We start from the raw sequence: 13,419 nt of genomic DNA on the forward strand, positions 1-13,419 counted from the left end.
AGACATTTCCTTACACTTTGTTCCTCAGGCGTCTGAACCTTGCTGATATTGAAAGGATAGCTCCCCTGGAGGAGGGTGCACTGCCCTATCACCTGGCAGAAGTACAGAGACAGGTAGGAGGGAGGAGGGGCTGTGTTTGTTTTCAAACTGTATACAACTGCAGAGCTATACAAGATTGTAGATTGTAGAAAGCCATGGTTTAGTGCTTCTGTGCTAAAATATCAGCTCCCTCTTGGCCTGTCTTTCAGATGCATGGTGATGCTTCTCGTCCTGTGTGGCTGCAGGCTGCAGAGTCAGCATATCGATTTATCTTGGGCTCCATTGCAGGAGGTAAGGAAAATGCATATAGGTTTGCTTTAGCAATAAACCTCTATTTACCCGATCTAGCTTCTGACATCCAGAAGTGCATACCTACACCTCAGTCATATCTTCAGCTAATGATTCTGTAGGTAATGTATGATAAAATTGGCAATATACCATGGTCACATTATTCAGTTTTGCTGATATTGAAGAACATATAGGAAAAGACAGATTATGTCCCATCATAATCACCCTGTTTAAGATTTTGCTCTGTACTAAATCTGAATATAATTTTGATGTGTTTCTAATAATGCCTGCAGTTTTTCAATGATCAGTATGCATGGAAAAGAGCATCCTGATAATACTAATGATATACACGTATAAACAAGTAATTAAACATTTGTGTAGGGTTAAAGATGAAGAAACATCTCTAAATGGAAATGTTTTATCATGGTCTCACAAACAATAACTCATCAAATGTTTGATATATGGGTGAAATATAAAAATGTTTAGTGCTCATTATTGCATGATCAGAGCAGATTGTTTAGACAATTCTTTCAGGGTTTTTTTTCTCCATGATTAACACATGAATTACTTTGAATGTCTTTTGAAATTTAAACTTAATTTTGTGTGTTAATTTGTGTTCATTGTAGCTACTGGTGCTACAGCAGTATACCCCATAGACCTGGTGAAAACTCGAATGCAGAACCAGCGCTCCACTGGCTCTTTTGTAGGCGAGCTCATGTACAAGAACAGTTTTGATTGTGCAAAGAAAGTCCTTCGGTATGAGGGTTTCTTTGGCTTCTATAGAGGTAAGCGTGTTTTTCTATTTTGGCGACTGTGTTTTAGACAGTGTTGGGGTAGTTACTCAAAAAATATTCCATTACTAATTTACTCACTACTAACTAACTGAAAATGTAGTGGGATTCATTTACTCATTACACCCTGGAAAATATAATCTCAAACTTAATGACATTCAAGTTACTTTCTAAAACCCATACAAACACAAATGAACAAATCTGGAAAGTACAATAATAATACCCAATAGTATTTTCCATAGTTTATTTAGGAACATAGCATTAGCAGCAACATTAAACAGGTGTGAAATTACTTTCACTATACTTGATGTTATGGTTTTCTTTGAAAATGCTTTGAAAAATATTTCTCAGCTTTTATTCACATTTGAACAAAAATGGCATGTCCAAAATTATTCATACCCTTTGCAAACTGTCACAGTCTATGGGAAAATCCAAAGTTCTATACGATTCCAAATAGTCCAAGCTGTTTTAAAGCATCCTAATTACCCTGATTCATTGGGAACAGCTGTTTTAATCAACTCAACAGGTGAAAAACAGCAGCTCTCTGCATTTGGTTTGTGGACAGTCATGGCTAAGACAAAGGAGCTCACTAAGGACCTGCGGTTGTGCATTGTGGCCGCTTACAAGTCAGGAAAGGGCCATAAGGCCATATCAAAATGTTTTCAAGTTCCAGTGGCTACAGTGCAAAGTATTATTAAAAAAATACAAGAAGTTCCACACAGTGGAAAATCTCAGAAGATCTGGTCGGAAGCCAAAAGTGACACCTGTGCTGGCCAGGAGGATAGTGAGAGAGGTGAAGAAAAATCCAAGGATCACCATCAAGGCCATCCTGGTGAATCTGGGCCCGGCTGGTGGCAACATCTCAAGGCAGACAGTCCAACGGACACTGCACACTGCTGGCTTCCATGGACGCAGACCTAGGAGGACGCCACTTCTCCAGAAAAGGCACACAAAAGCCCGCTTGACCTTTGCAAATGCTTTTACTTTATGGTCAGATGAAACAAAAATTGAATTGTTTGGCCACAATGATGTGTCCTTCATTTGGCGTAAAAAAGGAGAAGCCTTCAACCCTAAGAACACCATCCCCACTGTCAAACATAGTGGTGGGAACCTAATGTTTTGGGGGTGTTTTTCAGCCAATGGACCAGGGAACTTGATCTCAGTAAATGGCACCATGAAAAAAGAGCAATACATCAAGATTCTCAACAACAACATCAGGCAGTCTGCAAAGAAACTTGGCCTTGGGAACCAGTGGACATTTCAGCACGACAACGACCCAAAACACACAGCAAAAGTGGTGAAGAAATGCTTAGCAGACAAAAAAATTAACGTTTTGCAGTGGCCCAGCCAGAGTCCTGACTTGATTCCAATTGAGAATCTGTGGAGGGAGTTAAAGGTCAGGGTGATGGCAAGGAGACCCTCCATCCTCAGAGCTCATTGCTAAAGATCAATGGGCAAAATTACCAGTGGAGACATGCAAAAAGCTGGTCAGCAATTACAGGAAGCGTTTGATTGCTGTAATAGCCAATAAAGGCTTTTTATTAATTATTGAGAAGGGTATGAATAATTTTGGACATGCCATTTTTGTTCAAATGTGAATAAAAGCTGAGAAATATTTTTTTCCACAATGATGTCTCTTGTACATCATTGTATTATCTCCTGGGAGATGCCTGTGTCGTTTCCGGTCTAAAATAAAATAGCTGGTTGAATAAAAGTAAATTTAAATCAAAAGGAGTCTGAATAATTTCGGGCTTGACTGTATATATGTGTGTGTGTGTGTGTGTGTGTGTATATAAAACAGTTCTGTTACATTTTTGTGGTTAAATATACCACAATTCAAGGGGTCCAAGCAAAGTATTTGCTCAAATATGTACAGTGTGTCATATGCAACCCATCCTGAGACAGAAACCACACTTGTATTTTCGGTAATAATAATTATAATCTTATTTATATAGCACATTTCATACATTAATGCAGCTCAAAGTGTTTTACATAAAAAGAAATGAAGAAAAGAAAACAAGCACTAAGTAAAAACTGTACTGACAAATTAAATAAGGCATTTAAAAATAATAAGATAAACACGATTTCAAGCAGCCATAAATAATGAAAAAGTAATAGAGGTCTGCATTTCCAGGAGGAAATATGAGATGGTGGTGCTGCTAAATCCCCCCCGTCATTTCCACTTCCTGCAAAGCCAAATTAATCTTAAAACCTTAAAAAGACTGCCAATACATTTTGATTGCCAAAATGAAAAAAAAACACAAAAGAATTTAAGACATCCACATTAAAAATGACCTTTAATATCTTTGAGACTGCCTATATATTTCTGTATGCCTCACACTCCTTTCTCTCTCTCACACACACACATGCACACAGAAGAAGCAATGAGAGATTCACACTTCAATGCATTCCTATGGGGGTACACCCTCCAAACAAACTTGTGTAGCTCAGACATTATCCCCAAAACCCCCTTAACCAAATGTACTGTTGCAACAAGAACACTCTGCACACTCTTGCAGTTTGAGCAAGAATTGATCATGTCATGATGAGTTAATTTCAGAGCAATTTTTTAAAACTCTGCATGTTGAGCCACTCTGAATATACATTGAACTCTAATATTGAGCCAAAACCCTCCCTAGAGCTGAACAAAAACCATATTTTCAAACGGTCTTAAATTTATAAGTGCTAGGACATGACGTGTCCTAGTGTGACAGGCCCTGTGTTCGACTGTATATAATCCCATGGCCGTAGTTTCAAAATTGACCGAGGTAGAGCTGGAAGAAAATAATTCCATAGAAATGACTGAGGGATAAGGGAGCGAAAATCAAGTGTAGCGAGCCAACGACTGCGGGTATCCAAAAGCTGTATACAAGTCCATGTTGTCGCTATAAGATGCACATATTCCAGTATGATTTAAGAAGAACAGTATGCTGCGCCCTGCTAAAGCAGAGGTGCAACCATAATAAAATGTAAAAGACAAAGATGAAAATACAATACTAAATGATACAAATAAAAATAGAATACAATAATATTAGAAATAGTGTAAAAACATAAGATGTATGTTAATATAATACCATCAAATGTAAAGTAAAATCAGATAAATAAAAAAACTAATATTAATATAATTGAATAATTAATTATAAAGGTGATTAATTTAATCAAGCAAGTAAAAAAAAAATCATAAGAAACCATAAAGTGTGTATAACAGTGTGTTTTCAGCTGCTTTTTAAAATGTTCTACTGATGTTGCCTGTCTAATCCCAGTTGGTAAGTTGTTAAATATTTTTGGTGCATATATAACAAAACGCTGCCTCACCAATTCTTTTATTTACTTTTGGTATTTTAAGCAAACTTGCAGCGCTGGGTCTCAAAGAACAATTTGGAACATAAATATGATGGTGCTAATCCATTTAGTGCTTTAAAAACCAGTAGCAGTATTTTAAAGTCTATCCTATGAGGGTCTGGAAACCAGTGCAATGATGCTAGCAGTGATGTCTTCTCTCGTATGTGTTGCTGTTAAAACCCTGGCTGCTGCATTCTGGACAAGCTGCAATTTATCAATCACCGTTTTTGGCAGCCCAGTAAACAGCGAGTTACAATAGTCAAGTTGTGAAAAAAAATAAAAGGATGCATCAGCTTTTTAGCATCATGCAGACTGATGTATGGTCTAAATCAAATGAAATTTATTTGTATAGTGCTTTTTCAACTGATGTTGTCAAGCAGCTTCACAGAATTCCAGTAAAAATCCCCTAGCAGAGCAAGCCAGGGCAATGGCGAGTGGCAAGGAAAAACTCCCTCCAAGCTGAGAAAGAAACCTTGGGAGGAACCAAGGCTTACAAAGACGGACCTATCCTCCTCTGGTCAATCTACTTGTAATATTGGTTAGGAGTTCATGAAAACTTGAATGCAGGGTCAGCAGCTCCAAGATACTTGGTGGTGGCTGGAGCGTGGGCAGCTGGTCTGAAGCGTGGAGCAGGAGCTCAACAATGAGTCAGCCATCAATGTCCAGCTGGACACGTCGGCGGTCGTTTACTTGGAAAATGGTAGAGGGATGGAGTTAGTTTTGTTCTGTTTGGGTGTATATAAAGCAGAGAATGTGAACATTTACAGAGTGTGGCTAATGACTCCGGCAGATTTGACTATAACAGTTTAACTAAAAGGAGAGAACCAGAAGGAGACACAGACGTGGGAGCATCCTGAAACACTGGCATCCCTTTGCTCCTCTGTCAACAAACCTGAGTGCAAACCAGCGTGAAGCGGTGGGACGATAGCACCAGCATCTCAGTTTACTATTATTTCCGGTGTCCATGGACCCCCTTTTTAAATACGCAATTTTACAGGCAGCCAATGAAGTGATGATAGAACTGGGCTGATATGTTTAAAATTTTCTGGTTTTAGTGAGAACCCTGGCTGCAGCATTTTGAACTAGTTGGAAATTTTCTTAAATTTCTGCTGGTGCATCTTGACAGTAGTGTGTTGCAATAGTCAAGCCTTGAAGTAATATAGGCGTGCACCAACAGGGATCCGTGGCAAGAGGCAAGAAGATCATTTGTTATCTTGACTAGAGCTTTCTGAGTGCTATGATGTGGCCTGAATTCAGATTGGATATATATATATATATATATATATATATATATATATATATATATATATATATATATATATATATATATATATATGGTTATTTATATATTTAGTATATATGATTATTACATAGATATGAACTAAGTTGTGGGCCACAGCTATTTCTAAGATCTTGGATATAAATGGAAGATTAGAAATAGGTCAGTTATTTCTAAATTAGGCAATATGCTAGCATCAAAATTTGGTTTCTTGATCAGAGCTTTAATAACTGCTAGTTTAAAAGCTTTGTGTACATATCCCAGGCTAAGGAATTAATAAGTTTACTATAGTTAAAAGAGGATTGATAATAGCTGGTAGAACTTCTTTAAGTAATTTTGTGGGAATGGAATCAAGTGTGCAAGTTGTACAATTTGCAGAGCTGATAACCTTCTCTGGTTCTAACTGTGGGAATGGGTGAAACATTTTTTTTACCATTATGTTACAGTTTATATCAGCCACATCCGATGACAGCCAGTTTGGATTTAATACTGTGGGTTGAGTTTGTCTAATATTTCATATTATTTAAGAAGTCTATAAAGACTTCACTAGTGAGAGTTGCCGGAATTTGTGGTTTAGTACCTACCAGATTTTTTTGTAGTTCTGGAAAACACACTAAACAGCACTCTAGGATTATTTTTATTATTGTAGATCAGCGAGGCCAAATATGTTGAGTGAGCCTTGGAGAGAGCATTTCTATACTCTGTAAGGCTGTCCTTCCAGGCAGAGTGGAACACTTCCAGCTTGGTTGATTGCCCTTTCCACTCTAGTTTCCATGCTAATCGTTTTAAAGTACGGGTTTTATCATTGTACCATGGGGTACAATGTCAGGTATTTTATAAGTTGTCAGTTAGTACATCTAGCTCCATCGTGTCTAATGGAGTGGGAACTGGGGTTGATAGTTCTGGGAGCTTTTCTATGAATTCTAGGGCAGTAGATAGTTTTGTTATACGCTTTGTAGAATAGTGAAAGGATGCACATATATTATGGTAATGGTCAGAGATTGCTGAGATTTGTGTATAATATTAAGTTTGTCTATGTTAAGGCCTAGTGTCAAAATTAAATCTAGAGTGTAACTACAGTAGTGTGTAGGTCCTGTTACATTCTGAGTAATACTAAGTCTAAGACTTAAGTAAATGCCTTTTTAGTGGGTCATCTGCCTTCTCAAAATGGATATTGAAATCTCCTACAATTATAACTTTATCATTGCACGCAACTAGGTTTGCAGTTAAATCACTAAATTATTTTAGAAATTCTGAGTAGGGCCCTGGATGTCTGTAAATGTTACATAATATCTTGCATTCTTTTTTTGTAACCAGATTTGTAATAATGGTGGAAAGAACCTCAAAAGAAGTGAAGGTGTCACATTGTTTATGACTGATATCTAGAGCATTTTGGTAAATTGCACATACTCCACCTCCTTTGTCTTTGATATTCTTGGTCTATGTACAAAATTATAGCCTACAGGGGTGCTTTCTTTTAGTGCTGAATGTTCATTTGGTCTAAGCCACGTTTCTGTGAGACAGAAAATGTCACATTTATCATCACTTATAATATCCTTACATATCCTATCCACTTACAATGACTGCTTTTGAGTTTAGGAATCTTATATTGAGTAACCCAATTTTTAGATCTGAGGTTTTGCTGCTATCATCTGAATATGCTTTAATGTGGATTAGATTGTTGAAACCGGCTGACTGAGTTTTTATATATTTACATTTAATTTGGGGCAAAGACACAGTCTCAAAGTTGAATTAGCCTGTCTGTCTGCAGGCTGGTCCTAGTTCTGGATTGTCAACAGTTGTTTACACTACTTTGCTGAGTAAGTAAAAGACTGTGCTATGCTGCAAGAAAGTAAGGCAGCACCCTCCCCTTAGGGTGGATACAGTCCATACCTATAAGACCAGGCTTGCCCTCGAAATGTAACCATTTATCTATAACACAAACAATGCTCCTCAAGTGAAAAAAGGCAGATGGAGTGACATTGTTAATGTGTGCTTTAAAATCTAAGTCAGAGTCTAAAATTACACACATTCCTCGCCACTGGTTAAACCTGTGTGACCCGACTTTTCTATTTCAGCATTATGTTTTCTCTCTTTGCACTGGTCCCAACCAGGAGAACTTCTGTCTTGTTTTGATTAGGTTTAAGGACGTCTCTGTTCATCCAGTTAACAATATTAGCTATGCAGTCTGTGAGGGTATTTAAAGCAATGCTGCTGTCTGTGTCCACAGATATGTAAAGCTGGGTGCCATCTACATAGGTATGGAAACTAATGCCATACCTATTAATGATTTGACCTAATGGTAACATGTAAAGAGAAGAGAGCAGGGGACCAAAAATGGATCCTTGTGGAACACCATAAGGGATATCATAGTTTTGAGAAGAGTGCTCATCTATATTGAGAAAAAGAAATCCTGCCCGTTAAATAAGAATTAAACCATATAAGAAGGTTTCCTGGTAGTCCAATACATTTCTCAAGCCTTTTCCTCAATATTGTGTGGTCAAAAGTATCAAACGCAGCCAAGTAATCAAGCAGCACAAGGACTGATAAATGGTGTTCACGTCAGCATTAAGTCTGATGTCATAGACTACTCTTAATAATAGTGCTGTTTCTGTACTATGGCACGATTTGAATCCTGATTTTTTTTCAAAAATATAATCCTGGAGGGGAAAACCATTTAATTGCTGAAATACTTCCTTTTCTATAAGTTTTCTTAAGAAATGTATATTAGAGACAGGTATACAATGATTGAAAACAGAAGAGTCCAAGTTATTTTTCCTTTAGCAAGGGTTTGACAGCAGCGATCGTAAGTGGTTCTGTGAAGATACTAGTTTCTAATGAGCAATTTACTATATCCAAGGCCATACTGCAGAGGTTATCAAAAACTCATTTAGAAAAGGACATTGGGATAGGGTCAAGGAGGCATGTCGCAGAATTTAACGAAAACACCACAGTACACAGCTCTGATTCATTAATTGATTTGAAGGTACTAAAAGTGTTACGTGAGTTACAATATATTGGTTCTGGTACATGGGTTGAGAATTGTATGCTTGCTCTTATGCTGTGGATTTTCTTATGACGTTCATTTTTCACAGTTTTTACTTGATGTTTTTTAACTTTTACAGGTGCCACTCTATCTAGAGCTTTGGTTAAATTGGTATTAAAACTCTCAACTATTTCATGCACTGTCAAAGGAACACTAGGGCCCTGGTAAATTTGTAAAATGTCAATAAACTCAGCTGCATTTGATTCCTTAAAATACAGTTGTACATCAAGAGTCTTATTCACATTAATGCTACCACGCCTCGCTTGATAACTTAGTCTAAAACATGGCCATATTTGAGTTGGTTCAGAGACATGTTGATAGAGATCAGATGTCAACTTCGGTCTGCTCAACATCCGCTCACTCACAAACAAAGGACATCTCATCCAAGATCTCATCACGGACCGTAAGCTTGACTTTCTCTGTTTAACAGAAACCTGGCAATTAACAAATGACTTCACACAACTCAATGAATCGACTCCATCGGGGTTTGTTTACACCTGCAAACCACGTGACACCGGCCGAGGAGGTGGTCTCGCGATAATTCACAGCGAGAAGTGGAAAGTCTCGCCAGTATCTGTCCCTACCTTCTCCTCGTTTGAATCAACTGCATGTAAACTGTTTGGATCTACACCAACCATAATTACAGTCAACTATCGCCCACCAAAACCCAACAGTACATTTTTAAATGACTTTGCCACTCTTCTCACACACCTGTCAACCCTGTCACCTAATAACATCGTGTTGGGTGATTTTAATATTCATATGGACAACATAAACAACCCTCTCACCAAAGATTTTATGTGCTGTCTTGAGGGTTTTGGGTTTCGGCAGTACACCAATGCTCCCACTCACTCCAAGGGTCATATTCTGGACTTAATTTGCTGCTCAGGTGTCTCTCCTCTGGACCTTACAGCTGATGAACTCCCAATAACTGATCATTTCCTCCTCTCATTCAATGTCAGTCTTTTACTAAATGTCACCAAACTTCCCCGCTTCATTTCCTTCCGAAATATTAAGGACATTAATTTGGATTTGCTCTCCTCTAGTATCAACTCCATCTTTGACACTCATCACCTAACCACCCTCGACGATCTTATTGCTCGCTATAACACTGGTCTTCATTCTGTACTTGACTCACTAGCCCCACTAAAAACTAAGTCAGTAACTTTCACAAACTCAGCCCCTTGGTTTACACCCGAACTTCGGCTTATGAAGGCCAAAGGACGGAAGCTAGAGCGGCTCTATAAGAAAACCGGACTATCTGTTCATAAGGAAATGTATAAAAATCATATGTTACAATATAAGGAATGTATTACCCATACAAAAACAAATCATTATACTGATATAATCTGCTCTAATGAAGGTAATGCCAAGTCACTTTTCTCATTATATAAAAGTATTACCCAAGCCCCGGACTCTATCCCATCTCACCTGTACTCTACTGATTTCTGTAACTCACTCATGTCATTCTTCACTGACAAAATCCATACAATCCACCACCTTCTTAATGTACAATCCACTCCCAGTTTGCTCCCTGATTTTTCTCCTCTTGCTCATTCTTGGTCTGCCTTTCAGCTTCCCACTACCTCAGATATCTCTGATATCATCCAGAAGCTAAAGCCCTCCACCTGCATACTAGACCCTCTCCCTTCGGTCCTAGTGAAAGCCTGTCAGCCCTCACTAGTCCCCATCATCACCAACATTACACACTCTTCTCTTTCCACTGGGACTGTTCCTGCTCATTTTAAAACTACTGCAATAACTCCAATTCTGAAAAAAACTGTCTCAGACCCCACTGATTTTAATAACCTACGGCCCATCTCTAATCTTCCCTTCATATCAAAAATTCTAGAAAAGGTAGTAGCTTCGCAACTCCACAATCACTTAAAAAATAATAACCTCTATGAACAGTTCCAATCTGGATTCCGCCCACTACACAGCACGGAAACCGCCCTTATAAAAGTCACAAATGACCTCCTTATGGCGGCCGATTCAGGACTACTCTCCATCCTTATCCTCCTTGACTTAAGTGCAGCATTCGACACCATCTGCCACACCACCCTCCTAAACAGACTTTCCTCCATTGGAATCACTCAAACTCCCCTAAACTGGTTTAAATCATATCTCTCTTGCCGCACTCAGTTTGTTCATATCAAATCATTTACTTCTCAATCTTTCCCTGTTACTTCAGGTGTGCCCCAGGGCTCTGTTTTGGGGCCCCTTCTTTTCATTATCTATCTCCTTCCCCTTGGCCATATCTTTCGAAAACACAACATTAGCTTCCACTGTTATGCAGATGACACCCAGCTCTATTTCTCCTGTAAACCCACTCTCCACATCCCACTCTCCTCCCTTACTGATTGTCTGACAGAAATAAAATCCTGGTTCACTGCAAATCTATTAAAACTAAACAGTGATAAAACCGAGGTTCTACTTGTTGGCACTAAATCAATACTCTCAAAAACTAACAGTCCCTTAATTGACATTGATAACACTTCCTCTCAGATAAAAAGCCTGGGTGTCATCCTCGACAATTCTTTATCATTTAAATCACATATCAATAAAATTACCCAGTCCGCCTACTTTCATCTACGTAATATCAGTCGCCTTCGTCCTGCCCTCACACCACATACCTCTGCCATCCTCGTGCACAGCCTCGTGACTTCCCGCCTTGACTATTGCAATTCCCTGCTTTTTGGTCTTCCACACAAATCTCTCCATAAGCTTCAATTGGTTCAAAACTCAGCTGCCCGCATCATCACAAAAACCCCTTCATTCCACCACATCACTCCTGTACTGTCTCAACTCCACTGGCTCCCAATCAAGTTCCGTATAGACTATAAAATCCTTCTACTCACTTTCAAAGCCATCCATAACCTCGGCCCACCCTATCTTTCTGATCTTCTCACTGTCGCTACTCCATCTCGCACTCTCAGATCTTCCTCCTCTATTCACCTGACTGTCCCCTGCGCCCGTCTCACCACCATGGGGAGTAGAGCTTTCAGTCGCTCTGCTCCCCGGCTTTGGAATTCGCTGCCACCTGACATAAGGAACATAAATTCACTTCTACAGTTCAAATCCTCAATAAAAATTCACCTGTACAAGATTGCTTTTAATGTTTAACTGATCCATGTTTTTAACCACGTCATATTTTAATCGTTTCTTTTACTTGTATTTTATGTATACATTTATTTTATTTCTTGCTGTTCTAATTGTAAAGTGTCCTTGAGTGTTAGAAAGGCGCTATGAAATAAAATGTATTATTATTATTATAGATGAGTGCAACACTTGAAGAAATTCCTTAGCCTTAAAAATATTATGATTAACAATATAAAAAGGTTAGTAAAATCGGGTAAAAAAGAACCCATGTGTTTGGGTGGAGGATAAGCTGTCAAAATTAATAGGGATCGTTGAGTATTCAATACAAATGCTTAGGTACTCTAAAGATGAAAATGTTCTGAGGGTAATTGGTTTGTCAGTGACTTTGTCAGCTATGATATTGGCAAGTCCACCACTCTTTTTCCCTCCCAGACTGAAAACAGGGAACTATATTGAGGAGGACAAGTTTCAATCAGATTTGGTGTATCATTAGGACAAAGCCAAGTTTCAGGTAAAGGCATCACATCCAGATTGTTGTCAGGAATAAGATCACTTAAGTAGGTTTATTCCTTAGTGCCCTAATATTCAGAAGTGCAAGTTAACATTTACTGTGACCAGTTCTCTGGGAGCATAACATTAGAGGAATTGAGCAAATATATCTGTTCCTAATTGTGTTTTCTTCTTTTTCTATTTTTAGATGACATGATCTGTATGTTTCCTTGATATTTTTGGCTAAATATATTTTCTTGGTAAACATTATATTGTGAGCTAAACCTATGGATATTTTTATCTATCTGTATGCAGTCACATGCAACATTTCATGATGTTCATGGCTAGAGGAGAGGTGCCAAACCGACTTGGATGGAGCCCATCCCGTCTATAGAGTGCATGCTTTCTCCAGAAAGAGTAACAGTTGTTCACAAAGTCCACATTCTTAGTAGTACACCAATTCTTTAGCCAGTCATTTAGGGCACTGGGATAACTGAAGGCCTCCATGCCCCGATTTAAAAACAGGAAGTGTCCAGATAATACAAGTTTGCACCTATTTTTAAACTTCTTAATCAGTGAAATACAATCTTTCTTCAGGATTTCTGACAGTTTTTCCTAATGTGACCTCCATGGTTAGGGGTAAAGTGGAGATTTTTAAAATGAAAGTTGATCCCAAAGGTAGCTCTTGCAACACCATGATAGATTGTTAAAGGTGAGGAGCAGTTTTAATTTGAAAGTCACTCCGGGGGGGCAACCATTTTCAAGGTGTATTTTAGTCCAGAAATAGGAAGCTGAGATATCGTTTGATCTCGTTTGGTCTTGGCCAGTTGCGTGCCACAGGACTTCTCATTGTGGATGGCTAGATTTATTCATTTATTCATTCCCTGGCTTTGTTTTGTGATTTTTGTTGTGTATTGCTCTGCAATAATCAAGTTAAGCTCTGTGTCGATGTTGCCCTCAGTGCTGGAATCCTTGACGCTTTAAACCATTCTGTGCTCTGGCTGCAGCTCCTTGCACTCTTATAAGTGGCTCAGACACAGCAGTGC

The 13,419-nt window shown here is 38.6% G+C and overlaps 1 protein-coding gene across 2 annotated transcripts in view; it reads left to right on the plus strand.

The window, feature by feature from the left end:
• Positions 1-13,419, plus strand: part of slc25a12 (solute carrier family 25 member 12) — a 50,980-nt gene that overhangs the window by 19,738 nt on the left and 17,823 nt on the right. For both annotated transcript variants that reach the window (XM_066665663.1, XM_066665662.1), the window contains exons 9-11: positions 29-113; positions 249-330; positions 954-1,112. In XM_066665663.1, the coding sequence (XP_066521760.1) occupies positions 29-113; positions 249-330; positions 954-1,112 (326 nt within the window). The remainder of the gene's footprint in view (positions 1-28; positions 114-248; positions 331-953; positions 1,113-13,419) is intronic.

This window comes from Hoplias malabaricus, chromosome 3 (assembly GCF_029633855.1).
Source record: "Hoplias malabaricus isolate fHopMal1 chromosome 3, fHopMal1.hap1, whole genome shotgun sequence".
NCBI classification, from domain to species: Eukaryota; Metazoa; Chordata; class Actinopteri; order Characiformes; family Erythrinidae; genus Hoplias; species Hoplias malabaricus.